General features: G+C 42.1%; 1 protein-coding gene and 1 long non-coding RNA gene across 2 annotated transcripts; one reads left to right on the top strand and one right to left on the bottom strand.

The window, feature by feature from the left end:
• Nucleotides 1–118: 118 nt before the first annotated feature.
• On the bottom strand, nt 119–11,740 carry LOC148046350 (uncharacterized). Its single transcript, XR_015696500.1, has 2 exons — nt 11,661–11,740; nt 119–1,103 (listed from the first exon to the last, which is right to left on the bottom strand). It is a non-coding gene; the product is annotated as an uncharacterized LOC148046350 (long non-coding RNA).
• On the top strand, nt 10,957–22,675 carry FUS (FUS RNA binding protein). The gene is made up of 15 exons (XM_087714083.1): nt 10,957–11,085; nt 14,157–14,181; nt 14,909–15,063; nt 15,705–15,846; nt 16,010–16,203; nt 16,384–16,594; nt 18,193–18,230; nt 19,646–19,678; nt 20,101–20,210; nt 20,756–20,885; nt 21,039–21,149; nt 21,457–21,607; nt 21,711–21,799; nt 22,017–22,161; nt 22,379–22,675. The coding sequence occupies exons 1-15, from the start codon at nt 11,073–11,075 to the stop codon at nt 22,416–22,418; spliced, it is 1,587 nt and encodes a 528-aa protein (XP_087570209.1). The 5' UTR covers nt 10,957–11,072; the 3' UTR covers nt 22,419–22,675.
• The last annotated feature ends 140 nt before the right edge of the window (nt 22,676–22,815 follow it).

Raw genomic sequence — 22,815 nt, 5'->3', positions numbered from 1 at the left:
GAAAATGAAAGACCAGCTCTTCCAGTTTCAGGCACCGTTGCATGCACCAGAAGGCCAGTTGATTGTTGCGTGCGCATGCACGCCAGAAACCTGGAAGAGACATGAGACATCGCCAGGACTGCTTTATATGTTTATTACAGAAAAAAAAGAAACACATTTCCAACCAAAGCATCCCTGCCCCAGAAACACCTTTCAAGGGGCATCAGCTTTTATTAAAGGTGAACACAACCCTGAGAACAATGGGTCTGAAATTAAATGTAAGATCGGGACTATATTCTTACAACAAAAGCCAATATAATTCTGTGTTCTTTAAACATCTGAGCAGTGAGATGCCGATTCCATTTCAGCGCGGCTTCTTTTCTTAGCTTCTCGTTTTCTATTCTTAAAGGTTTGTCCTTGGTTGAAGACCAGGTTGAAGTTCTTCTCCCGGTTAGCCTTCTCGTTGGCCCATTTTTGCAGCACCGCTTGTGGCCAGTTGATTTGATGATAGCACTGTTCAACCTTGGGGATAAAAGGAGGGTCATTTTCCTTTTGAACCTTGGCAGTTTTCGGAGGTTGAGATGGCAGAAGACTATGGCGATTCTTCACAGGCAGTGCTTCTTGGTCATATTTCTCTGGTTTTTTGGCAACGACTAGTTTTGTGTCAAGGACTGGTTTTGTGTCAAGGACTGGTTTTGTGTCAAGGACTGGTTTTTTGGCAACGACTGGTTTTTTGTCAAGGACTGGTTTTTTGTCAAGGACTGGTTTTTTGTCAAGGACTGGTTTTCTGTCAAGGACTGGTTTTCTGTCAAGGACTGGTTTTCTGTCAAGGACTGGTTTTCTGTCAAGGACTGGTTTTCTGTCAAGGACTGGTTTTCTGTCAAGGACTGGTTTTCTGTCAAGGACTGGTTTTTTGTCAACGACTGGTTTTCTGTCAACGACTGGTTTTCTGTCAAGGACTGGTTTTCTGTCAATGACTGGTTTTCTGTCAACGACTGGTTTTTTGTCAACGACTGGTTTTTTGTCAAGGACTGGTTTTTTGTCAAGGAGTGGTTTTTTGGCAACGACTGGTTTTTTGCCTGCATCTTTTGCGGGAATTCGAGACAGCTTTTGGGCATCTGCATCTGTGGAGAGGTGAAAAGAGAGCACAATAGTGTCATAAGACAAAAAGGAAAAATCCTCCATATTACAACGCACAATGGAAGCACTTAATCAATCTTGGCTGATCTTGAAAAGCTAATCAAAGATGAACCTGATTAGGTTTTCTGATGGGAAACAAGCAGGAAATATCAGGTTTGTAGGTGAGGCTGGAAAGTAAAACAAAAAAAAAATATTGAGGGAGACAAAGGATTAGCGTTAAGGCTGAGTCAGCCTGAGTTGAGTTGAATTTAAATAGACAAACTTTTGTCTGGAATGGTATAGGTCAGATCTCCTGCCTGAGCAGGGGGTTGGACTAGAACAGTGTTTCTCAACCTTGGCAACTTGAAGATGTCTGGACTTCAACTCCCAGAATTCTGGCTGGGGAATTCTGGGAGTTGAAGTCCGGACATCTTCAAGTTGTCAAGGTTGAGAAACACTGGACTAGAAGACCTTCAAGGTCCCTTCCAATTCTGTTCTGTTCAAACAACTCTTTAACCTTTTTAGTAGCAGGAGGAAATGGGCTTAGTAATAAAAGTGTGGTTTACAGTAGTCTTTTGAATTTGATATTTATGGATATCAGAAAAACACCCCTTTTTTCTTTTCTTAAAAAAAAAAATCAACTGAGGGAAAGGTCTGGAATTAAATTTGGGAAAAAACAAAACCCTCTTTGGAAACAAGTAAGATACAAGCCAACATTTACACCAACGTAGGAGAAGAAAAGATCTGACCATTTGCCCAGAATGAAACTGGAGGAATCTCTTAAAGATTATTACAATGACAACTACAAGGAAGGCCGCGTGGAAATTATGTGACTGCTCATTCGCAGTCACAAACTATTCTAGGCAGATTTGCGAATTACATGAAGAAACGAAGCCAAAACATTCCCAGCACTTCAGTTTTTAATGTTTGGCATGAAGAAGTCATTGTCTCATGGAAACCAGCATAATTTATAGACTAGCATGTAACTCATGTCAGACCTGCAGAACATATAAACAGTGGTTTGCCCTCCTCCTTTGCTACTTTCTCCCTTCCACAATAGGTAAAGGTTCCCCTTGCACATGTGTGCTAGTCGTTCCCGACTCTAGGGAGCGGTGCTCATTTCCGTTTCAAAGCCGAAGAGCCAGCGCTGTCCGAAGACGTCTCCATGGTCATGTGGCTGGCATGACTAAATGCCGAAGGCGCATGGAACGCTGTTACCTTCCCACCAAAGCTGGTTCCTATTTTTCTACTTGCATTTTTACATGCTTTCGAACTGCTAGGTTGGCAGAAGCTGGGACAAGTAATGGGTGCTCACTCTGTTATGTGGCAATAGGGATTCAAAATGCCAAACTGCTGACCTTTCTAATTGAAAAGCTCAACATCTTAGCCCCCGAGCCACCACCTCCCTCCCTTCCACAATAGAACACCCAATAATTCTCCATTAATCTTTCGGTTCCCTGCTTTCATTCTAACTTGATTGCTAACTAAAGAGACATACCTATGTTAAATGATTTGCAAGAGCCATTCCTAGCACTCCCAAGGCCAGCCATAATGACCTCCAGAAAACAGGCTTGTTTAAGGTTATTTTTTTGAAAAAGCGGGAAGGAGAGTCGAATAGGCAGCTCAGACTTTATAATACTTTGTTGCCAAGACAACTGGAGGTCTTCCACCTGTTGCCTAGGCAACTAGAATCACCTGAGGTTGAAAATTCCACAATCCAATCAAAGCAAATCTCTTTATTTAAAGGAAAGGGAACCCCCTTGGCTAAGTATTTTCAGATTATGAACCCATTTCAATATTTGTTTTCATTTTTAAGAAAGGCTGGTTCCTCTTTAAAATGGAGACCCCCCTATTTTTTAAGCTTTAGTGAAATGGGCAAATAAGAGGTACAATACCTACAGGCATGGGTTCTTTTTTTTTTTTTTTAAGTCAAGATGGAGGCCATGACATCGTGATCTTTGCTTTATTTGGGCAAGAAGGGCTGGAGCTTCAACTGCAACATCATCTCAGTTTTAAATGGGTTATTCGACAAAAGGATGGATCCCTGTAGTGTAATGTTCTTTTTTTTTTCTGTGAGATTATAGATGAGAATAATAAGGACTACAGTATGAAAATCAACCCCACTGGAATTTTTTTTTTTAAAAAAAAGCTCATTGGAAAACTATTTTAAAGGTTTCCAATTGCAGAAAACTTTTATATGAGCTTTGAGAGATATTAACCATAGTTAAAATTATTAGATGTAGAGTAGAGTAGATTAGAGTGGAGTGTAGTAGAGTGTAGTAGAGTAGAATAGAGTAAGTAGAGTAAAATAAATAGAGCAGAACAGAATAGATCTGGAAGGGACCTTGGAGGTCTTCTAGTCCAACCCCCTGCTCAAGCAGCAGAACCTATACTATTTCACATAAGTGGATGTCTAGTTTCTTCTTAAAAACCTCCAGTGACGGAGTTCCCATGATTTCTGAAGGCAAGCTGTTCCACTGGTTAATTGTCCTCCCTGTTAGGAAGTTTCTCTTTAATTCCAGGTTGCTTCTCTCTTTGATTAGTTTCCATCCATTGTTTCTTCTCCTGCCCTCTGGTGCTTTGGAGAATAATTTGACCCCCTTCTTCTTTGTGGCAGCCCCTTAAAGTTTCATTAGTTCACAATCTGACAGGATAAATAGCCACAGTCTCAATACCTCCTTGGCAGCAATTTGTAAACATTGCAAGGGCATTCCTGAGACCAATTTTATGCTCTCTTTCTGCCAGATCTTTTTATTTCCCTTCATCTTCTTAAGCCTTTTTTTCCTAGTCTGTCAGCCATTTGCATCAAATAACCACCTCATGTGAGTTTCTGCTTGTTGGCCATGGCCTCAAGAGAACAGCCAGGGTTGTTACACCCAGTGCTAATTGATTAAAAATCATGAAACTCAGTTGATTATGTCCCATGGTACCAGTGTTCACTTAGTGACTGTCTCCAAATCCATAATTTAAAATCCTATTTTTTTCTCTCTGATGAGAAAAAAGCTGACAGGAATTTATTTATTAAGGAAATTCATACTGTGGGGAAGCCTCCCCTCCAAGAATGAAATATTTTTGGGAATATTAAAAGAAGTAGATTATTATATTTCCCCCAGAGGAAGAAATGGAGAAAAATCTTAACAAAGGCAGAAAACAGCCCCAGTCTTTCTTAATAGCCTCAAACAGAAGCCTCAAGACTTTAGAGATGCATATTTTGTAACTATTAAGAAAGACTGGGCCAATCTACTCCATAAGCAAAACACCTTCAGTCACAGGTCCTACAGCTGATGGGATTAAGAATTTCCATTCTTATTTACATTAATACCACCTCATTACAAATCCTGCATTAAGACCATATAATAGTGCTTTTTATTACAGTTAGCTCATGCATTTTAGAAATTACATATTTTAGACAACCTTGCTGTGTGTGTGTGTGTATGCACGCGCGCGCGCGCGCACACACACACACACACACACATGGTGTGGTATGGTATGCCCAAATATGTTGCTGCTGTCACTGAAGTTTCTGGAAACAAAACAAACAAAAAACAAATCAAAAACCCACCACCTTTCCTTGCAGTCAGCCTTCATTTTATTTCCAGATTTCTCCCGGCTTGGAACCGGATTTTTCTTCCCACAATATGGTCGCCCACACAGTCATAGTGACTCTGAGGGGCTTATAAAAATAAAATTGCAGTACAAAAGCCAACAACACTTCCCCAGGTGACATCAATCTATCAAACCAACCACCTAATGGACTCCATGTTATCCTGGGGTCCCTACGTCTGTTGGCAAAACCAGAGAGGGGACCCATAACATTCCTTGCCTCTCCTTTCTGATGGGTTGGACATGTAACTGGGGAAAGACACTCCTTCAAATAACTTGGCCCCAAGGCACTCTTACGGTTTTAAAGGTGACAACTAGCATCTTAAATTGGACTCCAAAGTGAATTGGCAGCTAATGCAGTTCTCATAAGAGAGATGACATGGGTCTAGACCAGCGGTGTCGAACTCAAGGCCTGGGGACTGGATCCAGTCTGCGGGGTGCTTATATCTCACCCGTGGGGACCACCCTAGAAACAGCAAAGGACCATCCCGCGGGGCCTCTGCCAACAAAATTGGAGCTCAGGAGGGCCACATGTGACCCTCACGAGCTCCATTTTCGCCATCAGAGAGTTACAGGAGGCTGTTGCAGCTGAAAACGGAGCTTGGGAGTAGAGTGCTTGGGCCACCACAGATGCCCTGACATGAGTGACGTTGAGCTGGCCACACCCACCCCAGCTCCCCCGAGGTCAAACACAACCCTGATGCAGCCCTTAATGAAATTGAGTTTAACACCCCTGGTCTGGACTTGCACCATATCATGTAGGCTATACCTTTTTTGAACCAATTGAAACTTCCAGATACTTTTCAAGTCCAGCCCCATGAAGAGCACATTGCAGTAGTCAAGATTGGAGATGAGTAGGGTGTGATGACTATGAGCAGAGATTGTTGGTCCAAGAAAGGGTGTCTGTCTGGGGCAATTCAAGGCTGGAGATGGTAACTCTTCATGGACCAAAAAGCTCCAAATTCAGAGCCATTCTCTCTTGCCAGGATTCAGTTTCAGGCTGTTGATGAATCTAATTTCAGTACAGCATGAAGTGGGGAAATCATTTTGTTTTTTTGTTTTTTCCTGGGAAACTGTCTTTATGACTGGAGCTTTTTGGCCTGCTAGGAAATCAGCAGTAGAAAATGCAAATGGTGAGGCAGGAATTTGGAACGAATGCTGGATTAGCATGTCTTCCAACTAGCTCCAACTAGCAACTTACACCATTAGTTGCAGAAATGAGGAACAATGTTAAAAATGGAAACAAGGTATTTTGCTAACCCTCCAAAGTCCAGTACCGTCCAAAGGTCAGTAACCCTCCAAAGGCTAGCCAGTGTGTGCTTGGATCCTGGGTGGGGGATGTACAAACAGGGAGACAGGCACAGCACAAGTCAAGGGGGCAGGCTTGGAAAAGAGATCGTGGAGCAATAAATTCAAATGCAGCTGTGCAGCCTTGTCTGCAGTGTTCTCTATGCCTGGTGCACACGCCTGCCTTTTGGTCTGAAGGAGGGCACAAGGGATGCAGAGCCACCCACACTGGCAGAAAAGGGAGAGCACACTCAACTTTCTCTCTCCCCCTCCCTCCCTTGGCATTGTGATTGTGGGTATCAAAAGTTCAGGAGAGGCTGGGTAGTCTAAATATTAAAGGCAGGAGTGTGGGAGCCTTACAATATTTAGTCACTGGTAGGCAAAATCACAAAACATTGTAGGAAGTTAGCACCCACCCCTCTCCTAAAAAAAATGAAGTATTTTAGGAAATGTTAAAAAAGCAGAATATTATATTTCCCAGGATGAGAAACATGTTTTAAAGGCAAAGCAGCTCCCTGCAGCTGCCTGCTCCCCGTCCCCCACCGCTTCAGTTCCAGAGTGATGGGATTAAGGCATGGTCATCAGGACATGATAGGTTAGCCCTCTACCCATATCACCACATGGCACCTGGGAAGATTACAGCAAGGCTCAACCAAACCTGGGAGTCTGGCCACCAATCAGAATGCATTTCTTATACAGGAACAGGAAGCTCCAAGGCAGGGCCCAAGAGAGGGCATAAAACTCAGGCTCTCTCAGCATCTCGTCCCTTCTTTTCTTCAAGATCTTCAAAGCATGTGGTCCCCTCCCCCCCCGGACCTCAAACGTGGTCCTGTCCACCATTAAAAACCATCTTTCCAAAGCAGCCTCCATGTTTCCAGGGTCTTTCTCCCCACTTGGAACTGAACCCAGATGGCCATTTCTTCCAACAACTGTTTCTCGATTATTTTGGCCATGTTATGTGGAAGAATTCACTGGAGAAAGCAATTATTTTTGGATCAGTTAGCGGCAAAAGGAAACCAGGCCGCCAAAGAACACAGTGGCTGGACACCATCAAAACTGACACCTGCTAGAGCATGGAAAAACTCAAAGAAGTAATGCAACTTTGGAAGATGTGGAGAGACATGGCCCATACAATTGCGAAGAGTCAGCCACGTCGGAATGGATAAGGCCATCAATGCCATTTCATTACGGAATTTACACTCTTATTAAGGCTCAGAAGCAACATCTCATTAAGATTTGCTAGCCTTCTTACTCTTCTTCACTATTCACAAGCCTTGAAAATAGCCTAGGCAGGCAGGGAAGTGAAATAAGGTATTTGTTTGTACTTTCAGAAGAGAGGCCCTGCATAGGAGGAAGAAAGTTCCTTATATGGGATGATGGAAGAATGGAATTGGGTGAATGTGGGGGGGTGGTGGTATTGTAAAGGATGTATAATCTATGCTGGGAGGTCTTTGCAAGCTGCCCCATCTAACAACTTGCTATCACTGCTTTTTGGCGAAGAATGAAGAACTTAATTTCATGCAGCTGCCAGGTCTAAGTTTCACCCAACTCAGAAAGGACTTGGTACGGAATAAAAATATTTTAGCAGGGGGTTGCAAGGCCCAAATCCCCTTCTATTATTGCAAAAGTTTTCTTGGGAGAAGAAGTGGGCAGCGAGGGTGGGTTGAAGAATGAAAAAGGAGAAGCAGCATTTGGAGAACGAGATGCTGGTGGTGCAACGAGAAAGGAGGCTGATCGACTCTGCTTGCATCATGCTGGTGTCATCTTCTTCCCAACAATGCATTTTGCAGTCATAAACTTTACATGCCCTTAAAAGCAACCCAAAGCACCACAATCTGCAAATGCCCCCAAATTTCCTGAGACCGATCTCACAAATTAGCCCAACTGGGCGGGAAAACCACCCAACGCGGGCGTATGTGATGACAGACCCAGTCAGTGATCCTGTCTATGCTTTAATCATTTTGTTGAAAAGCCCCCTTTCCTGGCATGTTGGCCTCATTTCCAGTGTTGCCATGCCAACACTCCAGGCCATTCATAAATTTGCAGGGCGCGGCTCAAAACTGGCTGGAGCTGGTTTTAGGGATAGAGACAGGGAAAGCCTTATTCCTGGGAGAAACCATTCCTGCGAAGCAGGGAAGGAAGCCTGCAAGTCCGAATTCTAAAATTTTGGCAAACCAAAATTGGAGAATTGTGAATGCCATAGAAATTTGTATCTACTCATTTTTGCTCAAGGTTAATTGCAATACACTAGACTAGATTATTATACACACTAACATTCATGCAATGAAAACAGGCAGGTTTTCTTTAGGATTAATCAATTCTTCAAGGTATCCAGCCAGACTAGCTGCCCAAAAGATGATAAAGTTTCCTTAGCGGCATTTCTTCACTGCATTCCTCCCTTTTTCATCAAACGCCCAAGTTAGCATGCTTTAGTGATGTCGTGAAAGCTGCCAGTCAATGGGAGTATTTGAACAAAAGGCAGGATACGGATGCGAAATCCATCAAATAAGAAGGGCAGCTTTCTATTAGCTTATTTTACAGCAGTGCTAACACTTGTGCAAGTACACACTTTTCTGTTCACGGGTTCAAACGTGGGATCTAACAAAAAAAAAATGAATCAGAATTGAGCTGGAAGGGACCTGGAAGGTCTTCTAGTCCAGCCACCTGCTCAAACAGGAAATCCTATACCCGTGATGGCAAACCTATGGCACACATGCCACAGGTGGAACACAGAGCTCTCTTTGCGGGCACGCCAGCCATTGCCCGAGTTCAGTCCCATCTTGATGTGTGCGCCTCCCACCAGCCGATTTTCAGGTCTCTGCGTAGGAGGGTGGGGTGCACACGGGAGAGGTGGGTGCATGCAGGGGGTCATGAGTGCATGCAGTGATGGAGCACAGGGCAGGGCAAGTGTGGACTCCCCTGTGGCTCATTTTGCTCCCAGAAGGCTGCAGGGAGGCCTGCTAGGCGCAAAACATGGGGGTGGGGGTGTCGCAAGTGCATGCACGGGGGAGTGCAGGGGCATCATATGCACAGGAGGGCAGTGGATGTGGGGAGTGTCACGAACGACAACATTACGATTAGCCTCCCTGCTCTATACCATTTCAGACAAATGGCGGTCCAGTCTCTTCCAGTGGTGATACACCCACAACTTCTGAAGACAAACTGTTGCAATGGTTAATTGTTCTGTTAGGAAGTTTCTCCTTAATTCCAGGTTGCTTCTGTCCCTGATTAGTCTCTATCCATTGTCTCTTGTCCTGTCTTCTGGTGCTTTGGAAAATAAGTTGATCCCCTCTTCTTTGTGGCAGCCCCTCAACTATTGGAACACTGCTGTCATGTCACGCTGGTCCCTCTTTTCTCTAGACTAGCCATACCCAGTTCCTGCAACCGTTCATCAAATGCTGCTTAGATCCCATGTCATCAATGAAATGAAATCAACTCTGAAGATTATAGTGCCAGGAGAGTAAGGATGACAAGTGGAATAGTGCAAAATAGCATTTATTACACATTGGAAACACAGCCTAATCTCATCAGCCTTGGGGAGCTGCCCAACCGGGGGCCATCACCAAATGGCCCTGCCTATTCCAAGCACTAGGGCTCAGTGACTAAGACACTGAGTTTGTCCATTAGAAACGTCGGCAGTTCAAATCAACTCTGCATAACGGAGTGAGCGCCCATTACTTGTCCCAGCTTCTGCCAACCTAGCAGATCGAAAGCACGTAAAAAATGTAAATGTAAAAAAAAAAAGGAACCACCTTTGGTGGAAAGGTAACAGCGTTCTGTGGGTCTTTGGCATTTAGTCATACTGGCCACATGACCACCAATACATCTTCGGACAGCTCTGGCTCTTCGGCTTTGAAAGGGAGATGAGCACCACCGCCTAAAGTCAGGAACGACTAGCACATATGTGCGAGGGGAACCTTTACCTTTAACTTATTCCAAGCACTTGCAAACCTCCAACGCTGAGCCAACATTATGCACACGTTTATACAAGAGACAAGCTGACCTCAACCGGTTTTATAGCTTTCTGGGTCAATAAGCTACTTTCAAGAGCCAGGAGCCCAATTGAGAAACCTGAAATTGTGCATCCAGGTTTCCCCAGAGTAGGTTTTGCAAGATCGGTGGTTGAGCTGCGAGATATTTTTCAGCCAGCGCTGGCTACAGTTTTGGTGCCTTTTTCAGAAGAGCAGCATGCAAAACTCCACGAGGCAGGTGGAGAAAAAGGATTGGGCCGCCCAGCCAGATCTGCTTTCTCCCTCCACCCCAAAAACTATGGGTCTGAAACAGTGGTGAAATTCAATTTTTTTTTACTACCGGTTCTCCATTCCCTGCCCACTCCTGGGGAAAGGATACTGCAAAATCTCCATTCCCTTCCCACTCTAGAGCCAGCCAGAGGTGGTATTTGCCGGTTTTCCAGAACTGTTCAGAACCTGCTGAATTTCACCCCTGGTCTGAAATGCAGCAACGCCTTTCATTGGTTCATCTGTCCTCCTGGAAGCGACCGATGCTTGGCTTCCCAGAACAGCTCAGAACCAGATTTCAAGTGTGTCTCCAATCTACTAAACCCGTTTTAAAATGACTCCAGATTCCTCTGATATTTCATCCAGGATTTTTTGCAAAAGACGCCACCCCCGGGCCCGAACCGAGGCCCAAAGGGAGAGCTGCCTTTCCTGATTTCTCAATTCTCTTCCCTCCCCCCCTCCCCGCTTTCTCCTTTGGTTGCGCCCAGGCTGCCTCCGTGATCTCATCCCATCCAGCAGGTTGGACCGACACCATTTCAATTGGGGAGGGGGGAAGAAAAGCAGCTGGCTTTTTAAATCCACGCGGAGTGCGGCGGAAAAGCGTTATTTCAAAACAAAGAAATTTCAGATGGAGGCTTGCACACTCATCGGCGAACAAGATAATCTTTGTTTTGTTTTAGAGCGAAAAGCAATCGGCCTCATTCAAATGAATCTCCCGGCCACCCCTGCTGTCTGAGATGGTGTAGTCCAAAGGAAAGGGGAGGGGCAGGTATATTTGCCGCGAAGGGAGCGGCCAGGACAAGGCGGCGAAGGCGACACGAGGGAGTTTGACGAGAAGCTTCAGCTATGGCGTCCAACGGTGAGAGACGGGCAGGGGTGTCGCCGGGGAGACAAGGGTCGGTTTTCCCGAGAGATCGCGAAAGGGACGTCAGGCCATCCATAAACCGCTGCAAAAGGGGCGCAGGGGTTTTAAAGTTCGATTTCAGCAGGATCAAGTCGCTAGTCCTCGTGTCACAAAGAACGTGCGATGGGGATTGGGGGCAAATTGGATTCCCGGGGGGAGGGAATCCATTGAGGGAGAAGGAGGAAGGCGGACGTGAGTCGACCAGAACCCGGAGTAAGAGAGGACGCTTCGCCCTCTCATGCTCTGAGGGCGGTTGAAGGGACAAGAGAAAAGGATGCGGAAGGGAGGTTGAACGAACGGATGCTCTCCCATCTCCGTGTAAAGGTTTGCGCATCGCCCCATCGGTCTCAACTGCGCCATTCGCTGCGGCCATTTTAGGAAAGCGTGAGACCCGGTAAGAGGAGGCGGGGGGAGAGAGAAACGGGGTTTCCGAGGAACTCTTGAGGGGACAGGGACAAGCACGCATGCGCGAGACGGAGCCGCTGAGGAAAATGGGGAGAAGCGCTTTCTGACGAGTACGCATGCGCTACCTCGTCTAGCCGGCCGCGCCTGCGTGTAGCATCCGCTCTTTGTCGCAGTGCAACATCCGGGTTCTTTTCCTCTGCGGTTGCGCGCCTTCGTTTAGAATGGCTGCTCGCCCACGCGCGCTCAACGGCTGCTTAGTCGCTGACGGAGCGCGCGCTCATCTCCCCCCCCCCCACCCCCGGGTCTTCGCTAGTGGGCCGTAAAAGGAGTTGCTGGACTTCGGTCCTAATACCACATGCTCTCTTTCTGCCAAACCTATTTAAGCTCGTAACTGAGCCTTTAATAGCTTTTCCGCTCCATGGGTAGGTGAATTATTCCTCGTCCCTGTTAAGCTGTCACTCATTTTCACTGCGCGGCCTTTTTTTCCCCCTCGCCGTTTTTATTATTTGCAAAAAAAAATGCCGTCATTACGGGCTGTTGGATGATTTTGTTAAAAAGAAATGGGTCTTTGGACGAGGAGAATTGGAGGGTTTCACAATTGTCTGCTGTCCCAGGCTAGAGCTGAAGAAGCCCATAGTCACGGAATATGGAAGAGAAAACATATAGTTGCAAAGGACATCTTGCAAAGCTGGTTCACCTCCCCGAAAATCCAAAACCCCTGGAGTGCAAGTAATTCAGGCAAAGAAAAAAGAAAAAGAAGCATTTACAGTAATAAACTAGTAACGATCACAATTGAGCCCAAAATTTGTCACTAAGAGAAACACTGGTGAAGTGGGTTTGCCTCACTTTACGACTTTCCTTGTTACAATGTTAAGTGGAGCATTGTCTTCAGATAGTAATGGTGTTAAGTGAATCTGGCTTCATTGTTGACTTTTGCATGGCAGAAGGTTGCAAAATGGAATAAATGTGACCCTGGTATGCTGCAACGGTCATAGATATAAAGCAATTACCAAGCACTGACTGGATTTTGATCATTTGACCATAGGGATGGTGCAATGTTCACAACTCAATTTTTCCAGTGTTATTGTAACTTTGGTCATTAAATGAACTGTTGTAAGTCGAGGACTACTTGTATTAAGGAGGATCAGGCATTTTTATAGGTTACAGAAACAAATGTTGCATATATTCAGTGCATGTGATACACCAGTAAATAAGTGATCAAACAATAAAGACATTATATGTGAAATTTGAATAATAGAAAACGTTGATTCCCTGTTCCAGTCAAGTTGGTATTTCTCTCAACACTTAAGTACTGTATATTCAAGGATTTTCAGAATACATTTTATGTACTAAAAAGTAAGTTCTTAGAATACTAAAATAAGTGGCTTGGCTAGGAAGAGAAAAACATGCTTTCTTAAAAGTTACAAGAAGAGGGCTAGATTGAAATTGTTAAAATGCTAATATTACCTTTTTAAAGGTTTAATAAGTCAAACATTCTAGGTAACAGTTTGTTCCCTCAAATGCCTTAATTCCCAATCCCTTCCCTTCTGGAATGAAAGGATGCTTGAACTTTGCCATAAAAAGAGTTCTATAAATGTGATTAAACACACTAGAAGCATCCCCAGCTGCTTGCCTAAAACTCAAGCATCCAATTGGTGTAAATATAAAAAGTATATGAACACTGAATTTGGGAAGAGACACTTTACTTAGCAAAGTTGGCTTTTTCACAATATACACAGCACAAGTCATGGATACTTCAGGCAAAGCAAAAGGTATTTATTAAAGGGGGTGTCAAGTTTTTTATAGGTTACCGAAATAATGCATTCAGTATATCTGATGCATTAAAAAGCAATAAATCAAACAATAGAAAACATTAATTAGACATGAGAAATAGTAGAAAGCGCTGGTTTTAGGTAACATTTCACTAGCGGCAAATTTGTGGGTTACATCATTTCTTTTCCTGAGTCAAGTTTGTATGTTTTTTAATACTTGCAAATGTATCAGAGGACTTCCAGAATACTCTCTACCAATTAGTTGCTAAAAAAAAAATCACATTGAAAATATTGGTTTGGTTAAAAAAAAACATGGTTTCTGGAACTTCAAAAGAATGCATGGATGCCATGATTAAATGCTAATATCACCATTAAAAAACGAATGAAACCAGAAATTCCAGGTAACACAGCTATAATAAAATTAAATGTAACGTTATAGGGTGGGCTCTGCTTTTTCAAATTTGTGTTGTGCATAAGGGGTACTATTTGAAGTGTAACAACATAATTCTCACATTCTTCAGATCTCATGCCAGGGTAGCATAGAGATATTTTTTACACATTTTTATGCAATACTGTGTACCAACACTGGAATACAGCTCTTGGGCTAATGCATCCATTCTGAGTGGCAGCCATAGCTGTGCAAAACATTTTCAGTTACAGACTTATGGGTGATACTATACAACTTGGGGCATCTCAGAAATTGCAATAAAACTCTGGGCATCTATTGGCCCTGATTCTTGGGGATGTTGGGAGCTGTAGTCATACAAATTAAGGATTGCCTTTCACTGTGTTAGGTTCTCAAAATTTGTTCAGTGGATCTGTTTTAATTTTCCCCCAATTCTTTTGCAGATTACAGCCAATCAACAACACAGAGGTAAATGACATTGGGATTAATTTTCTGTGCATGAGTAACATGTTTATTGTACTGGCCATCTCTCAGATATTTTGATATCATGCTTTCAATAGGCAATAGGTTTTTTTTTTATAAGAAAGATTAAGATGTTGTACTAATTTCAGAAATTTTATGCCTTGATTTTCATTTAAACGTACTAATAACCATAATTCCTTACAAGTAGTATGTCTAGATTGGTTGCCCTAGGGGGCTAAATACAGAAAGTTGTTTAAATTAACAATCTTAACTATCAACTGCAATAAATTCAGTGTATATCAAATGCATTAAAATAGTGTGTATCCACATAAAAACATCTTATTTATCCTTAGGGAATATTTCTTAAAATTCATTTATTTTAGATATTCATTAAATTTTCCAATGCAATTTGACAACAGGGTGACCACATAATGCTCAAATTTTCAAGGGCTGTTGGAAAGTCATTAAATTGTCCAACCATAAAGAATATATTTAAGCTGTTTTCAAAGTAGGTTGAATATATTGCTTATTTCTGAGTATTTCCAGTAAGTTTTAGAATTACATAGCACAGTTCCCGCATTTGTGAGGTTATCAGCCATCTTGAAAATAACACTTGCAACTTCTGTAATTTAAATGTAGCACACTAGACATACAGTAAAAAAGCAAAAATCTGAAAGTACATTGTGGATATAAGTTCCTTGAATGATTTTTATCTCCTCTTCTTTTCCATTAGTTATGGGGCCTACCCAACTCCACCCACACAAGGTTATTCTCAACAAACTAGCCAGCCTTATGGACAGCAGAGTTATGGTGGCTACGGGCAATCAGCAGATACTTCTGGATATAGTCAAAGTAGTTATGGCTCATCTTATGGCCAGACACAGGGCTGTGAGTACACTAATCTTGTTTTTGAACTTCATAACTACATAGGAAACCATGAGAGATCAGCTGACCTGGGGGAGATGAGTGATTCTGGCTTGCCAGTTCTGTGACACACCAACATACAGGCTTGGTTTATAGAGGCAAAGATATAAAAATGATGTTGTTGCATCCCATCCCGTGATAGTTTGGTAATAACTAATGGAATTTCTTTGCTTATTAGCTAAAATTACAGAACTTGATTTGAGATTAGGAAAACAACTATCTGTAAGGTTGCGAGACCTTTTGTACTTCCTAACTTGGCAATTGTATCTGTTCATTAAAACATCAGTGTGGAATACTTCAGAAGCAAATGCAGAACCCTTTTGAGTTACTAAATCAACTGTCATTTTGCAGGATGATATAACTCTTGCTGAGATGATGATGCAGCTATGCGATCTTGGCAACAAATATATTTTTAATGATTGTAGGCAGGTGTTGGATTACATGCTCCTGCATATTCCAAACATACATTCTGAACCAAAAGTAAACTCTTTTATTTAATTCAAAGCTATAAGTAATGGTGGGAAATCCTGTAGGTATTTATATGACACCACATTTGATGCTGATTTATTGCTAACCCTCCTCCCCCTCTTTTAAAAACATAACAGCTGGATATGGCACTCAGTCCACACCACAAGCTTATGGCTCATCCACAGCATATGGCACAGGTCAGACTTCACAGTCATCCTATGGACAACAGTCCTCTTATCCCAGCTATTCTCAGCAGCCAACCAGCTCCAGCACTGGAAGGTAAATGCGGGGGTGGGGGGGTTTTCCTGATTCTCCTCCCCCACTCCTGAGTTGTGGGAGGGGAACCCGGAGAATCCTAATAGGATAAAGCCAGTTTAATGGATATACTTTGCAAGAGGCTAGAGTAGTATTATTTACGCTTGTTCTTTTGTGAAATCTGCAGTTACGGCACCAATTCCCAAACTTCCAGTTACGGGCAACCCCAAAGTGGGGGTTATGGCCAGCAATCAAGCTATGCCAGCCAGCAGCAAAGCTCCTATGGGCAGCAACCGTCCTACAATCCACCTCAGAGCTATGGCCAGCAGAGTCAATATGGCAGCAGCAGCAGCAGCAGCGGAGGAGGAGGTGGTGGCAGTTGTGAGTAGATGTTCTTTTTAGCTCATCTTAGTTTAAATTTTGGCAAAGGGGAAGTCTACAGAATACAATGTCTGATTCTGGTGGAATGCTGCAAGAGTTTTACCCCTCCTACTCATGTTTTCTTATTGTCAGAAGTCAAGGGTCATGTTTTAAGATTTATTTTTTCACTTTTTTCTCTAGCTGGTGGCTATGGCCAGGATCAATCCTCCATGAGTGGAAGTGGTAGTGGAGGAGGCTATGGCAGCCAGGATCAAGGTGGATACGGGGGTCAACAGGATCGCAACCGTGGCAGAGGCAGCGGAGGAGGAGGAGGAGGCGGATATGGTAGAGGTGGCTTTGATCGGAGTGGTGGTAGAGGTGGCAACAGAGGTGGCCGTGGAGGTGGCATGGGGTAGGTGTCTTAATAGATTGTTGTGGTAGAGGGAGTGGGTTTTTTTTTAAAAAAAAATCTTAGTACTTGAAAAAAGCTAATTGTTTCTGGGAGGGTACAAAATTTTAAAAAAACTGAAGTTTTGGTGAATAAGGCTGGGAAAACTACCTTGTACACAATTGGTGTGCTTTTTGTTTTTTGGTGTGGGATGAATTCTTAATGGCTGTCAAAAGGTATTCTGTTACCTGCATGTGAAGGAGTTAAAATTACTTTCTGACAAATCAGTCATTGCAGTAACAAGTTGGTGCATGGGGTGAAATACGGCATTTTCATCTTGTAATCCTACTTGGATTTGTTGACAACCTCAAAGGTGCACTTGATATGAGTATCAATACTGTTCCTCGAAGGTGAATTATACTTCTCTGTGACCCATGTTAGAGTCGTGTACAAGTACATAGAGAATTCTCATACTACCAAGTACCGTACTACTACAATTTTTGCCGAAAGGAGATTGATAATAGGATTATCCTTCAATTCCACCCCAGTGTAAACCTAATGAAGGGCATGGTTTATATGCTGATAGCAACTTTGAGGCTTCTATGATTATTTCAGCAACATGCTTCTGGGCAAATTGTAAGCCAGCTTTTCCTTGGGGTTAATGCTATGGTTTAGCCATGTAATGGCTATCAAATTGGGTTTAAATGGATGTGTTCATGTTTACTCATTTCTTGTACTTGTGGTTTACGAGCGAGCATGTAGGATCCTCAAACTGTTCTTTGGTACTTGTACTGCCTCCTTTTTATTTTTATTTTTTACTGAGGGGTGACTAAAGTTGGTATTTGAAAAACAATGATTGCTAAGCAACATTGACCATGTGGGTTTCTGATTTGGGGAGAACAAGATAGGAGAGAGGTGAGTATAGATATGGGTAGTTGAAGGGTTGTTTGATTATGAAAAGTTGTTGCTCTGTTAACAATACCTGTTCTGTTAACAAATTCTGCATTTTGTGTGCCACAGGTGTGAAAGTCAATGAACTTTAATCAAATCTCCACCTTCCACATTTAGTTAAGGGTCTGAGGAAGGGAGAGAGATCTTTAATGGCAGGCAGATAATGCAGTTTTTAGAGCTGAGTGATTTAATATGAGTATTCTGATGAGAGAATGGGTTTTTATACATGCTTTCAAAGCAGATATCTGCATGTAGGATTGTATGCAACAAAAGCTTTGCAAAAACAATAATTTGAGAAAAGTGACCTAGAAATACAGTGTGCACGGTATGCAATATTTTAAAAACAAGCTTGGTTCACCAGTCCATGCCAAGAATAGAACACCTACAAGGAAAACAACTTTGTCCCAAAAGCTGCATCAGGACGCCACATGTAACGGTTCAAGATCGGAAGCAAGATTGACTAAACATTAGCAATTGCAAACCTTCTCAAAGGGTATCATGTTTATTTAAAAAAATGAGGGCAAGAAAAAGGTGGAGAGGTTGTCTTTAGATCTTCAGCAAGAATCAAACATAAGTGTTGGCCAGCATCTTAATGGATATGGTGTAGTTTCTAGCAACAAACCTTTTTAGCCATGGAAAAAGCATCATTATCTTCTAACTTATCTCCTCAGCGGTGGTGAGCGAGGTGGTGGCTTCAATAAATTTGGTGGTAAGTCCAAAGAGTTCAAAAACTTGAACCACAAAAGTGTATTTCTATTATATTATTTTTCGGAGACACTGTTTGTATGCCAAAGAAATGAAAAGCCACCGTTTATCAGATAAAAACCTATGGGAGCACTCCCTGTTTATGGCACATATGCCAAAATGGTTGGTTGTATCTGTGGTGCTGATTTCCACGTTCTGGGTTTTCTACACGGCCAAGTTCTTCGGGCCAATTTTGGTTGTATGTTATGCAACAAGACTGGGGGGAAAATGAAACCTAGACTTGTGTTTTGTGGGAGAACACGTGGAAAATTCACTTCATAAATGTTGGGCTTGTGTGTTGTCCCTTGTTAGAAACACACATGCAAATGTTGGCTTAAAAAGTATTAATGGAAGTGCATGCAGTCCTGAAGAAACACGGTAAAATGAAGGTTTATGTTACCTGGTTTAAAAAACTACTGGTACAGGAAAGAAATGCAAGGGGCCATTCCCTTGAAACTGGAATGTATAATTTTGTCTGTATGAAACTCTTAAGAGCTCTTTGACAAATGTTTTCATGGGCTTTTATTTTAAAGAAAGTTTGGTTTTAATATTAAGTTTCATAAAAGGTGGTCTTTTTTTTAAAAACGTGAATGTACCAAACTTAAACTAATTGGTTTTAAGGAACGTTCCCATAGGGTTTGCTGAAAAAGGCTTGGCACAAAATTTTTTAAATGGTCTACCTAGGATTGTTAATGCATTTGAGACCAGTGTTGGGCATACGCTTTCAAAAGTAATTTAAGATTGGATGTGCTGAAAGGTGTCAATGTTTTTTAAAAGAAATCTCTGTATATGTTACTAGAACGGTTGATGCAAATAAAGAACCTGATGGTTTCTCAAAACTAAAGATCTAATCTTGTAAAAGGACTTACTCAAAATGTGTTCTGTGGTGTAAGGTGGTGTCTACTTAACACATAGCTCTTGTGTTCAAGAAAACAAAAATGGAATAAGTTGCAGAATTCTGCCTCAGGCCTCATGTGCTGGAGATTTTTTTAAAAATGTGATCAAGGGTCAATACAAAACTCTGGGTAGCAGTAACTAACGTATGCTATGAAAGTGGAAAAATAGATTCCTCTGGGTGGTTGTCCCATGCTGTTTTGAGTGTGTATCTGGAGGCTATGCTCCTCCCTCCAAAGCTGCAAAAATTAAGGTTCAATATGACCTGGCGGAAAGAATGTTTAAACTGGTTATGTAATAAATAAGCTCATCATTAAAACATGAAGTACTTCTCACTGGGCGGGTATGTTTTCTTGCATTCTAATCATGAGGCTGCATATGTTCAACACTGGCCTGTTTCTAATGTGATCGTGTTGGTGATGTGAAAAAAGGGGGCCCCACTCTGTCTAACGGAACCTTTCCTTCCTTGTTTTCATGTGACAAAAGGACCACGGGACCAAGGCTCACGTCATGATTCTGGTAAGTGGTTGTTTGACGGTTTGATACTCATTCCACTTAATAATCAAAATAAAGCTTTGCACTTACCACAAGTGTTCTGTCTTAAGGACCGTATTCCTGAAAACCAGTGAGGCAATCAATGCTCAAGAATAACTTGAGACTTTGATGGGCATGTTCAAATCCGCCTTTTGACCTCTCTTGGGATTCTCATGAACACAAAACTACTATTAAACTGATTTCAGTTATGTTAAAAACAAACTGAATTGTAGGAGAAATGAACTTAAACATCATAATGCAGGATTGAAAATTTAACCAAAGAAAATGTCTGTTCACTTTGATAAAATGGAATAGAGAGTTGAAAATTTGTACAGCCCAGAATGGTTCAATACTAAAGTGTTGTTTAGAATGCATTTTGTTTAAAAGTCTTAACTCTTCTCTTGCAGCTAGTGAGCAGGATAATTCTGACAATAACACCATCTTTGTCCAAGGACTTGGTGAAAATGTAACCATTGAGTCGGTTTCAGAATACTTTAAGCAGATTGGCCTCATCAAGGTAAACAAATTCTTGGCACTATTGTAGATCCATTTAGCAATACACTAGTGGGAATCCAGAGGATCATCACCTAGTTTGTGAATCACATATAAAGACAAACATTCCTTGAATTTTTAAATTGAAGCAAGAAAATAGTAGACTCAGGATTTCAGATGGTTTTGTTTGTAATTATTTTTCACCTAAAGGCTAGTTAACATTTTTATATTTCAGAGATAAAAATTACATAAAGATAAAAAAGACCCTAAAAATTTGGTTCTCTGATCAAGCCTGGGACCCCAATGAATGATGGGAGCCCTCCTGTTTGCTTGCTTGCTTTGCTTGCTTACTTGTTCAATTGATTGCTGCTGTTAATACAGTGTCAGCAGTTATATGTTTTATGTTTTTATTATTTTAATATAAACTGCCCAGAATCAAACATTTGAGATGGGAGGCAATCTCCAGAAGTGAACAGCAAACAAATATACTCACTAAATAGTTGTATGAGCAGCTACAATAACATGAAAACTTTTATTTGATCAGAATGTCCTCTCGTGTGTCTTCTTTAGATGAATAAGAAAACTGGGCAGCCTATGATTAACCTGTACACAGACCGTGAGACAGGAAAACTGAAAGGAGAAGCCACAGTTTCTTTTGATGATCCCCCATCTGCAAAAGCTGCCATTGACTGGTTTGATGGTAGGTCACTGATTTGGAACAGCATTTTTATTGCTGGGAATTTGTGTTTAAAGTGATAGCATAGGGATTGTCTCTTTGTCATTGGAATTTAAGTGAAATAAAAATTAGTGATGAATACAGTAATGGAAGAAGTGTTTCCCCACAATTCTATAGGGAAAGAGTTCTCTGGCAATCCAATTAAAGTTTCATTTGCCACCCGAAGAGCAGATTTCAACCGAGGAGGGGGCAATGGCCGTGGTGGAAGAGGCCGTGGTGGTAGAGGAGGTGAGTAAGAGTTATCTTTGGAATTGGAAAGTAATGGAGCATCTGTTTATCCATCTTCCTGTCATGTTATTTTAGGAGAAGAGCAAGAACTGGTCTTATGGCAAAGCAGTGAAGGTGAAAGAAAGACCATGTTCTGTTATAGAATACGGAGATAAAATGGATGGAAATAACTTACGCAGTATTTCTTGACCTCAACAATTTCAAGATGTGTAAAATTGCTGAGATTTGAGAAACAGCTGTTATAGTGGATGAGATTGTAAATACTGGCAAGAAAACATTCTTAGTTGCCGCCTTGAATTTTCTTCAGGACCAATGGGCCGTGGTGGATTTGGTGGTGGTGGTGGTGGCGGCGGCGGCGGCGGTAGCAGCAACAGTGGTTCCAGTGGAGGCAACCGTGGTGGTTTTCCTAGTGGCGGAGGCGGCCAGCAGCGTGCTGGAGACTGGAAGTGTCCTAATCCGTAAGTGAAATCTATAGCAATTTGTGTGGCAGGGAAGATGGTAGTTAGAGTGAATTTATTTGATCTATAATGGCTTGCTTTCTTCCCATGGTGTCTGTTGTAGGACATGCGAGAACATGAATTTTTCATGGCGCAATGAATGCAATCAGTGCAAAGCACCCAAACCAGATGGGTCTGGGGGACCACATATGGGTGAGTATTAGAGGGTTCATCTGCAATTCTTAGCACAGGAGAATAATCATTTATAGGAGTGAGATTTATTGTGTGCTTTGGATGGGAGAAGAACATAAATGTTTTCCCGAGATCATTTTGTGAAACATGTACCTTGCCTTTTCATGCAAACATCTGAATGAAAGAAGAGAAAACTATAGTTCTGCTTTGAGATGAGTAATCTATTTTGTTTTCCTAGGAGGCGGATTTGGTGAAGAACGACGGGGACGGGGAGGCTTTGACAGAGGTGGTTTCCGTGGAGGTCGAGGGGGAGACCGAGGTGGATTCCGTGGTGGAAGAGGTGGAGACAGAGGCAATTTTGGACCAGGAAAAATGGACTCCAGGTAAAATTTATTTCTAGCAGTGGGATGGGTAGATGATATGCCATATTTCTGCATCTGAATAAAGTTTCCCAAAAGCTATTAGGACCTGTATCATGCTTTTCACTCCTAAATTCCTCTCAGTTTCACCCATAATAGCCTATCTCTGGAGTACAGCTAACTATAGCTAGTAGTCACAATCTGTAATTTTAAATTTAATTTTTTTCTTCTCACTCTGCAGGGGGGATCATAGACAAGACCGCCGTGAGAGACCTTATTGAGTCAGTACAAGATCCCAGACTATGTGAATTTATAAACACTTTTTTTATTTTGTATGATGTCTAATTTCATTCCGAATTGTGTACCCCATGTTGAGTTGTGTACAGACTTTGTATGCCTATTCTTATTTTTTTTGTTGACTGTCCCTGGAGTAATCCCAGATTACAAAAATATATTTTAGTTGTGTGCTTGTAACTGCAAGGTGGGGGCGGACATAGAGCTGAATAATAAAGATGTTTTCAGTCAATTCTCAAAATAATTGTATTGGTTTTATGTCATACAGGAAATACTACGCCAATGAGATTGTTTTAAATTCAATTTGTCATTCAGATCTGAGCTAAGAGACTCCCAGGCCTAATTTTGTTAATTTCAGAATACATTTTTCCTGTAAAAATGTTC

This window comes from Thamnophis sirtalis, unplaced genomic scaffold (genome assembly GCF_051295495.1).
Source record: "Thamnophis sirtalis isolate CommonGarterSnake01/CBP01778 unplaced genomic scaffold, rThaSir2_p1.2 scaffold_4, whole genome shotgun sequence".
In the NCBI taxonomy this organism is placed as follows: Eukaryota; Metazoa; Chordata; class Lepidosauria; order Squamata; family Natricidae; genus Thamnophis; species Thamnophis sirtalis.
The sequence above is the reverse complement of the archived record's forward strand: the minus strand, read 5'-3'. Positions and strand labels throughout refer to the sequence as shown.

Excerpts from the sequence above, each read along its gene's own strand:
- FUS (XM_087714083.1), top strand. Across the intron at positions 16,595-18,192 it reads GGCCGTGGAGGTGGCATGGG|CGGTGGTGAGCGAGGTGGTG; the intron begins GTAGGTGTCTTA and ends TTATCTCCTCAG. Across the intron at positions 20,886-21,038 it reads TGCCATTGACTGGTTTGATG|GGAAAGAGTTCTCTGGCAAT; the intron begins GTAGGTCACTGA and ends ACAATTCTATAG.